The sequence below is a fragment of the Rutidosis leptorrhynchoides genome, chromosome 1, assembly GCF_046630445.1.
Source record: "Rutidosis leptorrhynchoides isolate AG116_Rl617_1_P2 chromosome 1, CSIRO_AGI_Rlap_v1, whole genome shotgun sequence".
Lineage (NCBI taxonomy): Eukaryota > Viridiplantae > Streptophyta > Magnoliopsida > Asterales > Asteraceae > Rutidosis > Rutidosis leptorrhynchoides.
The window spans coordinates 183,470,555-183,486,790 of record NC_092333.1 but is presented as its reverse complement, the minus strand read 5'-3'; the positions used below and the strand labels follow the sequence as shown (position 1 = coordinate 183,486,790).

The 16,236-nt window shown below is 37.6% G+C and overlaps 1 protein-coding gene across 1 annotated transcript; it reads left to right on the top strand.

The window, feature by feature from the left end:
* Positions 1-957: 957 nt before the first annotated feature.
* LOC139892722 (uncharacterized) lies at positions 958-10,150 on the top strand. Its single transcript, XM_071875844.1, has 2 exons — positions 958-1,594; positions 10,086-10,150. The coding sequence occupies exons 1-2, from the start codon at positions 958-960 to the stop codon at positions 10,148-10,150; spliced, it is 702 nt and encodes a 233-aa protein (XP_071731945.1).
* The last annotated feature ends 6,086 nt before the right edge of the window (positions 10,151-16,236 follow it).

Genomic DNA, 16,236 nt, shown 5'->3' with positions numbered 1-16,236 from the left:
TTTAAACGGCTATATAGCCGTTGTAATATTTTTTTTATTTTTATTTTTTCAATACCTCCACTATATATATATATATATATATATATATATATATATATATATATATATATATATATATATATATATATATATATATATATATATATATATATATATATATACTACTACCCCCATATAAACATACATCACACTTTTACTCTCATCCCACACTAATATATATCACACTTTTAAATCCTCAATATTACTAAAAAAATCACTAAAAATGGGTCCAAAATTGGATAGTCTCACAAAATATGCAATAGATGCTGCGAGTTCGGATTTTAGTAATGTCGCACTCAATCTGCTCGATATGATAGATCTAGAAGAAGAAGAAGAAATCGTCGAACCGATCCCAAGTGCGCCTAGAAGATTTTTATATAGAGATCGAGAGGGAACCGGTATGCACTTATGAAATGATTATTTTTCAGATAATCCCACTTTTCCCGGGGATTATTATCGCCAACGTTATAGAATGAGTCGGCCACTCTTCATACGCATTTGTCAAGGTATAATTAATTATTCTCAAGAACCTATTCCGGAATATTTTTATATTTTCATCAAAGGCGGGATGCTACCGGGTTGCTTGGTTTCAATATTTTTCAAAAATGCACATCCGCGATACGACAATTAGCGTACGGTACTGCACCTGATGCTTTTGATGAGTACTTACATATGGGTCAACAAACGTCATACGAATGTTTGAATAATTTTTGTAAAAGTGTATTTCATTTGTATGCTATTGAATATTTGCGAAAACCGACTCCACAAGACGTACACCGTCTTATAACTGCGCATGCTGAAGTACACGGTTTTTCGGGCATGTTGGGTAGTCTAGATTGCATGCATTGGGCATGGAAAAACTGCCCATATAGATATAAAGGTCATTATACAAGAGGCGATCATTGATACCCAACAATCATGTTCGAAGCGGTAGCATCGTATGACTTATGGATTTGGCACGCTTATTTTGGACCCGCCGATTCAAACAACGACATCAATGTGCTTAATCAATCCGATTTATTTAACGACCTACTTCAAGATAATGCACATGCGTTTAATTTTTCGGTTAGTGGGTGTAATTTCACTAAAGGTTATTATCTAACCGATGAGATATATCCTGAATGGGCGACTTTGGTTAAGTCTTTCAAAAGTCCACCTACCCCTGAATGTGCAAAATTTAAAAGGTTCCAAGAAGCTGCCCGAAAAGATATTGAACGGGCCTTCGGAGTGCTTCAAGGTCGTTGGGCAATAATTAAAAACACTTCCCGACAATTCTATGTTGAAAGAATCCGAAGAATTATGCACACTTGTGTTATATTACACAACATGATCACCGAGGACAATGGAAGGGCAATGTGTGACCTTGAAGAAAACTATAGGCCCGCTCGTCGTACAAGGAGATCAATTGAAGAAAGGGTTCAAGCGCACATTCGGGTTAATAAAGAATTGCGAGATTCCACCATTCATCATCTACTACGACAAAAGCTCATCGAACACATTTGGAATCTTCCTGCAAATTTCCGTGTTCGACACGTACCACAAGTTGGGCCTTCCGGTACAACCGCCAATGATGACGAAGACGAGGACGAGGACTATGTAAGACCCGAATATTTATTTTGTATACTTCTTTATTAAAGGCATATGAGATCAGGCTTCGTTGAATATTTATATATATTAAAATTGGAAAAGAGCTGAATCTGTCAATCTGCGCGCCGCGCAAAGCGGCCGCGCGCCGCGCAAACGCGCTGACAGAACCTATCTTGTTTTATTTATTTTAAATGAAGGGTATTTGGGTAATTTCACATGGGGCCGGATTTATGGGCATTATCAGTTGGTTTAGATCCAACTTTGGATCATTTCACATCCATTCATCATCCTCATCCATTCTTAGAGAGAGAGAGAGGTCTAGAGAGAGATTTGAGGTTTTGGGGAAGAAGAAGCTCGAATCGATCAAAGTCTCGAGTTTTAAAGTTGTTCCTTTCGTTCTCGGCTACGCGGTGATAGTATTGGTAAGCTCAAACTCCGAATTTCATCTATTTGATTTGATATTCAAGTTAGGGTTTTGAGTTAATTTGTTGTAATACCCTTTTAGGTGATGAAATGGGTTTAGTGATGCTAGTAATCGGGTTTATTGTTAATTGTTGGTGGATTTTGGGTTGGTGAACAATTGGCCATGTTTAGAACTTGAAATTTAGTTTAATCACTTTAGTTAGCGATTATGGAAGTATTGGAACCCATTGGAGGTTGTTTGGTTGACTAACTTTGACTTTGGGTCAAATTAGGGTTTGGTGGTGACTATGACCCGATTGGCGATTTAATGAGGTTTATAAACTTAAAATGGATTAAGTTGAAGTATAGAACCGAGTTAAATGTGTTTTGGTGTCAAAACTTGTAAAGGATGAGATTTTGGACTTTATGGGTCAAAATTAGGGTTTAAGTGTCAAAATGGGTATGACACGTGTTTAACACTTGAGTTCGGGTTTAATTGGCATATTATGACCATTCTCACTTGTGTTAGTGATTATTGGTTGGTTTGGGTACGGTTTGTGCTTGGAAGTGCATTTGGGTCGAAATGGCACTAAGTGACGAATTGGGTTAATTTGTGAATCCAATCTAATTGTGTTGTGGTATTTGTGATAATGGAATAGGTATTTTCCATTGGCGAGTTGCGGTTTACTTGGAAGCTTTCTTCAAGACTTCAAGTGAGTGATAATATCCTATATGCATATGTATGTGTAGGATGGGTGCGGGTCGGGTGAAGTGATTCTCGGTTATAGAGCTCACTTCACATATAGGTGGATTTGAAGGACTTGTGTATGAGTCCAATTGGCACGTTTGTGCGTCTTGGTTGACCATCTTTGGCGAAGTACACGTTTGTGTGCACGTTATCACACTTGGTTGTGATTTGGTTGTTATAACCCTAATGGCGAAGGGTTGATATGGTTGTGTGGTGGATTTTATAATCCCGTGACCGTGGGTTTTAGTATTGTGAAATGAATCTCGGGTAGTACGGATTCATGGTGACTCGGGTTGTTCGGTCACCTTATTGGAGGTAATGAATCTCGGGTAGTGCGGATTCATGATGACTCGGGTTGTTCGGTCATCTTATGGTTGAGAAGTGAATTTCGGGTTGTGCGAATTCACAAGGCTCGGGTTGTTCGGCCAATGTTCGTGTGTTTGAGGTTAAGGGGTTAACCTTGTTCGTTTATATTGTTATATATATATATATTAATGTGTTGTTGTGTTGTAGCTAACCCTCCGGGTGTAGCTATTTGGCGATGTTTACTTTGTCGTTGATGGACTATCTTTTGTGTTGTATCTTTAGCTCGTTGCTTAGATCGTACGGTATGCTTAGTGTAGATGCTTTATACTTGGATGCCCCGGTATGCGGTATTTGTTTGTGTGGCGTATTCATTTTATACATATATATGTATGTAGTATGTTATCATTCACTAAGCATTAGCTTACCCTCTCGTTGTTGACTCTTTTTATAGATCGCATGCGGATATGGTGGCTCGGGTAAGCGCGAGGACTAGAAGACGTGCATAGTTGCTTTAGTGACTTGCTTTTGGATCATTTAGGATTGGGTAGCGTATCCCCAATCGCCATGCTCGGCTTTGTATTGCATTAAAGTCTTTTGGTCAAATATTGTATTTCGGTACTTAAGGTGGTAAAATGGGTCGTTGTGGGACCCGCTTCGTAAACTTAATTTTATTAATTAAACGTGTTAGTTTTATATGTATGAATTCATGGTTAAAAGCGTTTTGGCTAAAAACGTCGGGAACGGGTCAAACATTTTGGCATTTTAAGTAAAATGGGACAGCGGGCTGCCAGACAGGTTCTGCGCGCCGAGCAACCTGTTGGCGCGCCGCGCAACTGGGTCAGTCAGCAAAAAAAAATTTTTGTCATGAAATTTAACGGGGTTTTATACGCGGTATGGTTTGGGTTGTTACAAGTGGTATCAGAGCATGGTCTAAGGGATTTAGGTGACTTGAGATAAGTGCCTAGACTTAGACTTTTGTGTGCGCGTAATTTGTTGCGGGACTTGTAGGATTTCGGGTCAGGAACGGGTTTAGTTAGTGCCTTGTTTATAGGTTGACTAACGTTTATATTAGTAATGCGGATATTATTAATATATTATTTGTGTTGTGGGGTAATTCTCGCGTGTGCTTCTATCGCGTAGAATTTTGTTTGTGTTTGTTTATAGCATCGAGCGAGGCGGTCGTTGTACTAACGAGTCGATGCGGCGTGCGTGCGTAATAAGAACTTGCAGACCTTATTACGGGTGCAAATCGTGTCTAACAAGTGATGTACGACGAGTGTTTAGCAAGATGGGGTGGTGTTGTGCGTGTCGTTTTATACGTGCGTGGACTAATCGTTTTGCATTCTTTAGAATGACGACGCGAAACGAGACCGAGACGAATGACACGGAATTTAACGCTAGAGTTGCGGCCGCCGTTGCGGAGCAAATGAGAGCGTTTCGAGAAGAAATGGATGGGAAGTATTCCGAATTCCAAAATAGGGGTGAAATGGAACGTTGTCTTAAGAGCTTCATGAGGACTAGACCCCCGATGTATGATGGGAAACCGGATCCTTTGGTGAGTACGACTTGGGTTTCGGATGTCGAAGGGTGTTTTCGTACTATGGAATGCCCTCCCGAGAAAAAGACGAGACTCGCTACTAGTTTGTTGCGGGGTAGGGCGAAGGATTGGTTGGATGGCAAGATTGATCTTGTCGGTGGTGAAACGTTTATGACGTTATCGTGGGACGAATTTAAGGAGGAATTCTTCGAGGAGTTCCGAACTTCAGCCGATTTATCGGAATTGCGTTGTGAGTTGCGAAATTTGCAACAGGGTTCTATGGACTTGAATACTTTAAAGACGACTTTTATGTCGAAGGCTCGTTTTTGCCCGGAATATTTGGGGAACGATCGTTTGTTGATGGAGGATTTCTATCGAACTTTGAGCGATGACTTGAAAAGCAAAATTAGCCGGGGTTACGCGAAGTCGTTTGCGGAGTTATTTGCGGTGGCTAGAGGTTTCGAGTCTTATACGCGATCGAAAAAGGGCGAACCTTCAAGTGAGGGAAGGGTTGTTTCTTATGGTGCTCCGAGTAAGAGGACTAAGGGTCCGAGTGCGAGTACGAGTAAAGTGGTAAAGGGCGCGGTGGAATCTCGTGCGCCTAGATGTTTCAATTGTGGCGTTAGGGGTCACAAGTTGTGGGAATGCACGATGCCGAGAAGTGAAGGCGGAATGTGCTACTATTGTCATAAAGAGGGACATCGCAAGCCGGATTGTCCCGAGTTGGCGGTGGCGAATGCCGCAAGGAGACGTTGAGGTACGTTTCGTTTTGATAAATATGTCTTTGAATATTTATTTATGTGGCGTTTATGTTCGGACTTGTTAATTGCATAGTGATTTGCATGTTATGGTTAAGGGTGACGTTCCTAACGGAAGTACCCTATGGTGATGTTTGGTTGTTGGACGAAGGGCGTAAGACTTGGTGTAACCAAGCATTCCTTAGCATTTGGGGAATGTTACTACCAAGCCACGGAAATGGTTTTGGTGTTCGATTGTTTAGCGCGTGTTCGCTTTTGGTGTTGAAGTGATGAACCATGAGGTTCGTCGGGTGATTGGAACCTTTGAGGCCGAGTGTTTAAAATCTAGATGTGTGTTGGTAATGGAGTCTTTATGACGCGACATTAGGTGCCTCCTTTATACCTACTAGCGTGGTGTCGACTCCGATTGTGTTGTGGTTACATTGTACTTAGGGTACCGGGAGAAACCCGTAGGTACATGAGTGACTATGTGAAACTTGACAAACTAAAGCAATTGGATAATTGCGAGGGTATGGTTTGTGTAATCGTGGTACACTTTTCGTTCGAAGTGTTTAAGGATTGATTGAAATCCTTCGTGTGCTCAAGGTTAGAGCAAGGTGTGGTGATGGGTCGTGTGTACCCAATTGTTGGTAAAGTCTACCTTTGGTAGCATCGTACGGGTGTACGAGTTGTGATATAGGAACGTGTTTCCAAGTGGGGGAGTCGCACTCCTGCGCGAGGAAAGTGTTAGTGTGATATTTCGGATGATGATTTTGGTAGATCTGGAATTTTTTTTTTACCGAGACCTAGTTTTGGGTCGATTCGTGGTAGAGTGCGATTTCGGATAAATTGTACTTATGGTTTGGATTGGAATCCCACCGAGGCGGTAATGTGGTAAATCTCGTTGAGAGATAATGGACGTGTTTGGTGAGCAAGGTGAAATCCTTCGGTTAAGGAAGGTGTGTGTCGGGTTCTCTTTTGGAGAATTCTTGTTCGGTGCCTATGTTTGATATAGGTGGTTCTTGCTCGATTATGGTATGTAGTTGATGAAGCATGACCTTCGGGGTCCGCTGACTTCATCGTGGTATTGATGATTAATGAAGCATGACTTTCGGGGTCCGCTGACTTCATTATAGTATGGTTGCGTGATGGAGCATGATCTTTAGGGTCCGCTGACTTCATCATGGGAGTACGTGATTGATGGAGCATGATCTTTAGGGTCCGCTGACTTCGTCATGAGCGTGGTGTTGAGATCGGTGAAGCATGATCTTCGGGTCCGCTGACTTCATCCGGTATTGAGATCGGTGAAGCATGATCTTCGGGTCCGCTGACTTCATCCGATATTGAGATTGGTGGAGCATGACCTTCGGGGTCCGCTGACTTCATCAAGAGGGTTGTGTTGTGGGACGTGAATATCGGGTTGTTCGTATTCACAATATTTCGGGTAGTACGAATGTCCCTGTTGGTAGGGCTCATAGTTTGAGGTAGTGAATGTCGGGTAGTTCGGATTCACTAAGGTTCGGGTTGTACGGCCATCCTCGGTTATACTATGTGGCGGTAGTAGTGAATATCGGTTTGCGCGTATTCACGATGACTCGGGTTTTTCGGTCATGTCGTTGTGAGATATATGGATTGGGTTGGTGGATTTCGGGTTGTGCGAATTCACTAAGGTTCGGGTTGTTTCGACCATCCTCCATATGTGTTTTGGCTCGGGTTGTTTCGGCCATGTTGAGTTGTAATCTATTGGTTGTTTGATACACCAATGGTGGGGTCGTAAGGACCATGTTGTGGGAACTATCGGTCGTTTTATGCGTCGATGGTGGGGTCGTGAGGACCACGTGGTATGATTAGTGATGCGATAGCCGTGTTTCGCTCACATGTTTGTTACGGGTGTGACGATAGATGATTTCGTACCCCTTGGGATTTGCGTTCCCATAGCCGTTTTGGGCGCTATCGGTTTCTAACCGTTGGATTGTATTGTTACGGTAGTTGCGTATTGGTCGTATTGCGCACTACAAGGGATGTTTAATGATTAGGTGATATCCGTAAGGATTCGTTTGGTTCGGTTTCATCGTTTCGGGTTGTTGACCCTAGGTTGAGGCTTGGTTGCTTTGAGCGTTGTACTCGGTAATAGTACGCTAAGGGAATGATATCTCGGTACGAGGTTAGTTGAGTTTTCCCGATGTTAGAGTAGGAGCATGGTTTTAGTGCTCGGATTGTGGACTTGAGAAGTCGCGGGTGACGATTTAGTTGTGGAAGGCGATTCGTTGGAAAGAATTGCTTAGGAAGTCGGATTGAGACTTATGTCGAGGACCGTAGGGTGAGGTCTGTTTGGTTAAGTGATGAGGATCACGAGGACGTGATCGAGTTTAAGTGGGAGAGAGTTGTAAGACCCGAATATTTATTTTGTATACTTGTTTATTAAAGGCATATGAGATCAGGCTTCGTTGAATATTTATATATATTAAAATTGGAAACGAGCTGAATCTGTCAATCTGCGCGCCGCGCAAAGCGGCCGCGCGCCGCGCAAACGCGCTGACAGAACCTATCTTGTTTTATTTATTTTAAATGAAGGGTATTTGGGTAATTTCACATGGGGCCGGATTTGTGGGCATTATCAGTTGGTTTAGATCCAACTTTGGATCATTTCACATCCATTCATCATCCTCATCCATTCTTAGAGAGAGAGAGAGAGGTCTAGAGAGAGATTTGAGGTTTTGGGGAAGAAGAAGCTCGAATCGATCAAAGTCTCAAGTTTTAAAGTTGTTCCTTTCGTTCTCGGCTACGCGGTGATAGTATTGGTAAGCTCAAACTCCGAATTTCATCTATTTGATTTGATATTCAAGTTAGGGTTTTGAGTTAATTTGTTGTAATACCCTTTTAGGTGATGAAATGGGTTTAGTGATGCTAGTAATCGGGTTTATTGTTAATTGTTGGTGGATTTTGGGTTGGTGAACAATTGGCCATGTTTAGAACTTTAAATTTAGTTTAATCACTTTAGTTAGCGATTATGGAAGTATTGGAACCCATTGGAGGTTGTTTGGTTGACTAACTTTGACTTTGGGTCAAATTAGGGTTTGGTGGTGACTATGACCCGATTGGCGATTTAATGAGGTTTATAAACTTAAAATGGATTAAGTTGAAGTATAGAACCGAGTTAAATGTGTTTTGGTGTCAAAACTTGTAAAGGATGAGATTTTGGCCTTTATGGGTCAAAATTAGGGTTTAAGTGTCAAAATGGGTATGACACGTGTTTAACACTTGAGTTCGGGTTTAATTGGCATATTATGACCATTCTCACTTGTGTTAGTGATTATTGGTTGGTTTGGGTACGGTTTGTGCTTGGAAGTGCATTTGGGTCGAAATGGCACTAAGTGACGAATTGGGTTAATTTGTGAATCCAATCTAATTATGTTGTGGTATTTGTGATAATGGAATAGGTATTTTCCATTGGCGAGTTGCGGTTTACTTGGAAGCTTTCTTCAAGACTTCAAGTGAGTGATAATATCCTATATGCATATGTATGTGTAGGATGGGTGCGGGTCGGGTGAAGTGATTCTCGGTTATAGAGCTCACTTCACATATAGGTGGATTTGAAGGACTTGTGTATGAGTCCAATTGGCACGTTTGTGCGTCTTGGTTGACCATCTTTGGCGAAGTACACGTTTGTGTGCACGTTATCACACTTGGTTGTGATTTGGTTGTTATAACCCTAATGGCGAAGGGTTGATATGGTTGTGTGGTGGATTTTATAATCCCGTGACCGTGGGTTTTAGTATTGTGAAATGAATCTCGGGTAGTGCGGATTCATGGTGACTCGGGTTGTTCGGTCACCTTATTGGAGGTAATGAATCTCGGGTAGTGCGGATTCATGATGACTCGGGTTGTTCGGTCATCTTATGGTTGAGAAGTGAATTTCGGGTTGTGCGAATTCACAAGGCTCGGGTTGTTCGGCCAATGTTCGTGTGTTTGAGGTTAAGGGGTTAACCTTGTTCGTTTATATTGTTATATATATATATATATTAATGTGTTGTTGTGTTGTAGCTAACCCTCCGGGTGTAGCTATTTGGCGATGTTTACTTTGTCGTTGATGGACTATCTTTTGTGTTGTATCTTTAGCTCGTTGCTTAGATCGTACGGTATGCTTAGTGTAGATGCTTTATACTTGGATGCCCCGGTATGCGGTATTTGTTTGTGTGGCGTATTCATTTTATACATATATATGTATGTAGTATGTTATCATTCACTAAGCATTAGCTTACCCTCTCGTTGTTGACTCTTTTTATAGATCGCATGCGGATATGGTGGCTCGGGTAAGCGCGAGGACTAGAAGACGTGCATAGTTGCTTTAGTGACTTGCTTTTGGATCATTTAGGATTGGGTAGCGTATCCCCAATCGCCATGCTCGGCTTTGTATTGCATTAAAGTCTTTTGGTCAAATATTGTATTTCGGTACTTAAGGTGGTAAAATGGGTCGTTGTGGGACCCGCTTCGTAAACTTAATTTTATTAATTAAACGTGTTAGTTTTATATGTATGAATTCATGGTTAAAAGCGTTTTGGCTAAAAACGTCGGGAACGGGTCAAACATTTTGGCATTTTAAGTAAAACGGGACAGCGGGCTGCCAGACAGGTTCTGCGCGCCGCGCAACTGGGTCAGTCAGCAAAAAAAATTTTTTTTCATGAAATTTAACGGGGTTTTATACGCGGTATGGTTTGGGTTGTTACAGACTACGAAGAAGACGAAGACGAGGACAACGAAGAAGACGAAGACTGTTACAACGATGATGAGTAGTTTAATTGTGTTTTTTTTTTATGTTTAAGTTTATGTAATTTTTAATTTATGCTCAAGTTTATGTCGTTTTCCTTTTAAAAAAAATGTAACCGTATTAACCTTTGTTGTTTAATAAATGTGATGTTTAAAAACAATTTTTTATTTGTTATATAATAATAATAATAATAATAATAATAATAATAATAATAATAATAATAATAATAATAATAATAATAATAATAATAATAATAATAATAATAATAATATTAATAATAATAATAATAATAATAATAATAATAATAATAATAATAATAATAATAATAATAATAATAAAAATAAAAATAATAATAATAATAATAATAAAAAAATTGAGGAAGTATGTCATGGTTGACAATGTTGTGTTATGGGAGGAAGTGGTGAGAAATGAGGAGAGAGAAAGCTAATGTGGCGCTGATGTGACAGTGAGGAAATGCCCATGACGGCGTCATGGTTGGGATTGGTCTTATAAGAAATGATGAGATTTTGAATAATGTTGGCATTTTTGGTTAGGAAAATGGAAAGTGAAATATATTGAGAATTTGGATTAGGGGTGGGGGTTTTATGGTGTGTAGAGATGTGATGGTTTGGTGGGATGGTGCTGTTTTTATTTTGAAAGATTATAGAATTAGTTGGTGTAGTGTTGCTATTTAGTTACTATAGCAACTTCAATGCCATAATGTTTACGTACGAGTACAACCATGTACTTATTATTTAATGGCTACATCTCATTTTGTGAATCACCTTGTGCAAGGTGAGATGGCTATCTGACTTGGTCCGGATCGCTATAAGCAAGGAAGGGTTGCTATTTGCCCATAATCTAATTTAAACTAGTCTTCCTCTTGTTTGAATTAGTTTGTATTTGATTCACTCTATCATTGTACTTTCTATGTATACAACTCTATACCTTTTGTAGACCCCAAGCCTAGGTGTGTCTAGGTTTAGCCACAAATATAATAAAGATCTTTTGATTTGTCCTCGTTGACTAAATTCAGAGATTAAATATAACTAAATTAAATTTTTGTGTCGTTTTATTGTTAATTCTTTATTTATCTTGTTAATGCGATTAAATTTACAGGTTACTAATTACTTTTTTTTTTTGAAAAGCAAAAAGATATTTATTACTCAAGAATAATACAAGTACAACACAATATACAATAAACAAATGACGGGGACGCGACTACAAACAAAACACGAAAAAGAGCTGCTAAGGGTGCAACTCGTCAACTTACATCAGAAACATTACGTGTATTTGAGATAAAAGCTCGGGTTAGTGAGCCAAATATGTCAATCGATGTCCGTTCTTTTCGATCTATGTGAGATCCACTCGAAGGATTTTATTTGTATATCATTTAGAGCCACCGGAGCGTTCCAATTTTTTCTTTTAAACAATAGGTTATTTCGATTTTTCAAATTAAATATGCACTAATCCAACGAGTCTCTTGCCAAATTGCTTTCCCAAGAACCGAGCCTTGTTGTATAGTATCTTCTTTGAATATATCACTAAGGTTTTGTGTTGATGTGATGCCAATATTCCACCAATTGTTAACACGATTCCAAATGTCAAACATGAATTTACAAGAAGTGAGCGAGTGATCTACCGTCTCTAAGTCGTCATCACAAAATCTCCCCTTTTATCCAACTCAAATCTAACTGGTAGTTTTTTCCTCGATGCTTTCCAAACAAAAATCTGCACTTTTTTGGAACCAAGCGATTTCTACTTGTCTTCTGTACATTGAGAAAAAATGACCTAAGGAGACCATCGATCATGGAGGAAAGCCTTTTAACCGTGAGCTTACCATCATTAGAGCAGTTCCATAACCATGAATCTGATTTGCTAAAGTCCAGATTAACCGAATTAATCAGCTGCATCGATGAGTCTAATTCGTTAAGGGATCTGCCGAAAGGTTCTCATCTCCAATTCCAAACGATTTGGTTATCTGCCATTCTCTCGCTAATCTTAGCCTTCTTCGAGATCTCTAAACTATACAGTCTTGGAAAAGGGTGCTAAATATTTCTTGCCCGAACCACATGTTATCACAGAATAAAGTGTTAGCTCCATTTCCTACTTTACGAACAAAGGAGCTCTTGAAGTCAAGCTGTGAGTCTTCGATGTGGGAGCCTGCTGCTATGATATTGTTCTTCCAAGTACCTGAATAACTGAGTGAAGGATTTCTCCTTTCATTTCCGGCCAATTTGTTGCCCAAAATCATGAATGCTTTCAGTATTGATGGAATTGTAGGATTCACAATCAGTATTGATTGAGTTTCTGCTGTTTGTGCCTTGGTGTTTGACGTTGCCACTAATTTTACACCTACAATCAGTGAAATTTGACCGGATCTTCTCGAATTCCCCTCTATTCTTTCTCGCAACATTCTCTACATTCATGAATCGAGAGGTTGCACTCCAGGTTCTTATTGTCTTCCAGCAACAATCTTTTTTGATTTTAGTATGTCGAACATCCCTAGCAACTTTACCCTTGTGCACTGCATAACCCTTATCGATCTCCTTGGTCTTTGTCTGGCCCAACTTACTTTTTTATGTTGTTGGGTTATTTGGTACACCACAAGGCCCCATTGACTTTTATGGCCTAATTGAAGAGTTAAAATTTTTTTCTTTAATTAAGTGGGCTTGTTTTGGAATTGGGCCAACATCATCACCTTTTTCTGGGCAACAATTGTTGGTGAGATGTACTTGATCTAATACGTAATTGGGCCTCACTTGATCCGAATTGTTTAGTTGATCACAATTAAATGCTGCAGTTTTTGTATCCTCGTAAGTTTTGCCTGGAGATTTTGCACGAATATGAATTAGGTTTATTGGAAAAAGGAGAGTCGTTCACCCCGTTACCAACATCATCGTTAACGTTATTGAACAGGTTTACAATTCCAAAGCAGTCGGCCTCCTCATCTTCCACATCAACTTTCTTCCCGTGTTCCACATCTGTCTTTCCTTGTTCCACCCCATGACCATTGTTGTTACATGAACCATTGCTATTGTCGTAGTTCTAACAATAATTGTTGCCGAACTTTTGATTGTTGAAGGTATTAGGACTGAAATTACTTCCGGACTTGAGATGATCCTCCTTGTTATCGTGTACTGCTTTTGTGATACCAATCACATCATCCAATTTGGTCGGTTTATTCTTTCCTTCCCAACCATCAATGCCAGAATCAATCATGGAGTTATTCTCATCTTCCTCTTCTGAATTCTCAAACGTGTCATCAACAAATTCATCATCTGAGTTGTTTTGATCAACGACCGGGTCTTTTGTGAATTTTTTTGCCTTCATATCCACCCGGATAGATTTATTATGAATTTCTTTAACATGAACTTTTAGGTATAACTTATCGTATATCATGAAAGGACCCGTCCTAATCCATCCGGACGAAGTCCATATCGATTATAAACGATTCTCAATAGTTGATTACATTGTGAGGTGCTTGACCTCTATATGATACATTTTACAAGCATTACATTCGTTTTGAAAAGACAATCTTTAATTACATATAAAGTTGACAGACATGCATAGCATTTCATAATATCCAACTATAATTGACTTAATAATGATCTTGATAAACTCAACGACTCTAATGCAATGTCTTTTGAAATATGTCATGAATGACTCCAAGTAATATCTTTAAAATGATCAAATGCATAGCGGAAGATTTCTTTCGTACCTGAGAATAAACATGCTTTAAAGTGTCAACCAAAAGGGTGGTGAGTTCATTAGTTTAGCATAAATAATCATATCATAATTTTAATAGACCACAAGATTTCATATTTCCATTTCTCATAAACATACGTCCCATGCATAGAGACAAAAATATCATTCATATGGATTGAACACCTGGTAATCGACATTAACAAGATGCATATAAGAATATCCCCATCATTCCAGGATCCTCCTTCGGACATGATATAAATTTCGAAGTACTAAAGCATCCGGTACTTTGGATGGGGCTTGTTGGGCCCAATAGATCTATCTTTAGGATTCGCGTCAATTAGGGTGTCTGTTCCCTAATTCTTAGATTACCAGACTTAATAAAAAGGGGCATATTCGATTTCGATAATTCAACCATAGAATGTAGTTTCACGTACTTGTGTCTATTTTGTAAATCATTTATAAAAGCAGCGCATGTATTCTCAGTCCCAAAAATATATATTGCAAAAGCATTTAAAAAGGGAGCAAATGAAACTCACCTATTGTATTTTGTAGTAAAAATACATATGACTATATTGAACAATGCAGGGTTGGCCTCGGATTCACGAACCTAAATCATTGGTATGTATATGTATTAAAACGTATAATCGTAATCGAACAATTTATTATATCTTAATTTATATATTATATATTTAATTTGTGTTTATATTTAAAAAAGATTATTATTTATATAGTTATAGTAATATATCCATACCTGTTTAATGTTATATTTAAAAATTGACAGTTTGCTATTTGTAAGTGTTTATATAGATAATATTAATAGGCTTGATATAAACAGTTATGTAAAATATTGATATAATTATAGTATATATAATAAATATATTTTATGTACAAAGTATTTATCGACTTAAAAGATAGTTTTTGATAATACTAATGAATTACTAATGATAATAATAATAATAACGTTATTAATAATAATACTAATAATGATGTTGTTAATACTTAATGATGTTACTTAATCAAAATGATAATAATAATAATAGTAGTAATAACAATGTTCTTAGTTATAATTATAATTATAATAATAATAATAATGATAAATGATAACTAATACTAATGATAATACTAGTAATAATAACAATAATACTAATAGTTTTTTTAAAACGATACAAGTCTTAATTTTTAATGATCTAATACTAAATTTTATTACCTTCATAAAAGTACTAATGATACTTCTAAATATTATGATTAATAACAATTATCATAATATTAACAATAACTAATAATAATAATAATAGTATTAACAATGACGATAATAATAATATTAGTTTTGTTAATGATAATAATAATACTCATAATATTAATATTTGTGATATTAATAATTTACATAATAATATAACATAGTTAATAATAATAACAATAATAATAATAGTAATAAGAATAATAATAATAATAATAATAATAATAATAATAATAATAATAATAATAATAATAATAAAAGTAATAATAAAATTAAATAACTACCTCAATGAAGCTTTTAAAAAAAAAATTTGTTGCGAACCAGACTCGAACTCCCGACCTCTCGAATAACTGTGAACGCTCCTGACCATCTGGGCTATGCCCGTTTTCCGAATTAAAACATACCCGATTTATATATAACTCGTATTCCACTGTGTTCATCTTCTTCACACCATTCGAATCAATCAGTGGGCAATCGAAACTCAGAATATAACTAGTTTAAGGTTTGAATTATTTTGCAATCTTGATACAGAAACGACCTGTAATTATGGAAATTAACAGCGATGCAAATAAAAAAAAAGAAACAGTCGCTGAAAAAAAAATTAAAACGAAGAACGTAAAATTCAATCTTTGATTTTTAGAAGGTTTCTGATCATAAGTTTAACATGAAACAGGTTGTAATTCGTACATAAAGACTTTTTGGATTATCAATTAGACTTAAAACATCACAACGGGCTCAAATTTCCCCAAGAACAAGTCGGTTGACTTTTTACTTAAATCTTTGACTCTCAAAAATTCGAGCTCAATATGAAAAATTGTGATTTGATACTTTCCAGAAACGTTAAGTGAAAGATTCCTAACATCTTTGCATTGATAGATTTTGAAATGGGTTTTTAATTCGAAGTTTTGATAAAAAGTTCAAGGACAGAGGAAACTAGCTGGGTTTGTTCAATTTTTGTTTTAAATTTCGAATTTGCAGTGTATGAATTATACTGAATGATTGAGGTTGAGTTATAACTGATCGTAGAGAAATTAGAAGGACAATTATATTGATTTGTGGGGTTATTACAAACGATAAAAAAATCAAACTAGAAGAAAGATACAGAAAGAAAAAAAGAATAGAGTTGAAAAATGAATTTGGCTATATCTGAAATGGAATATGTTTAGT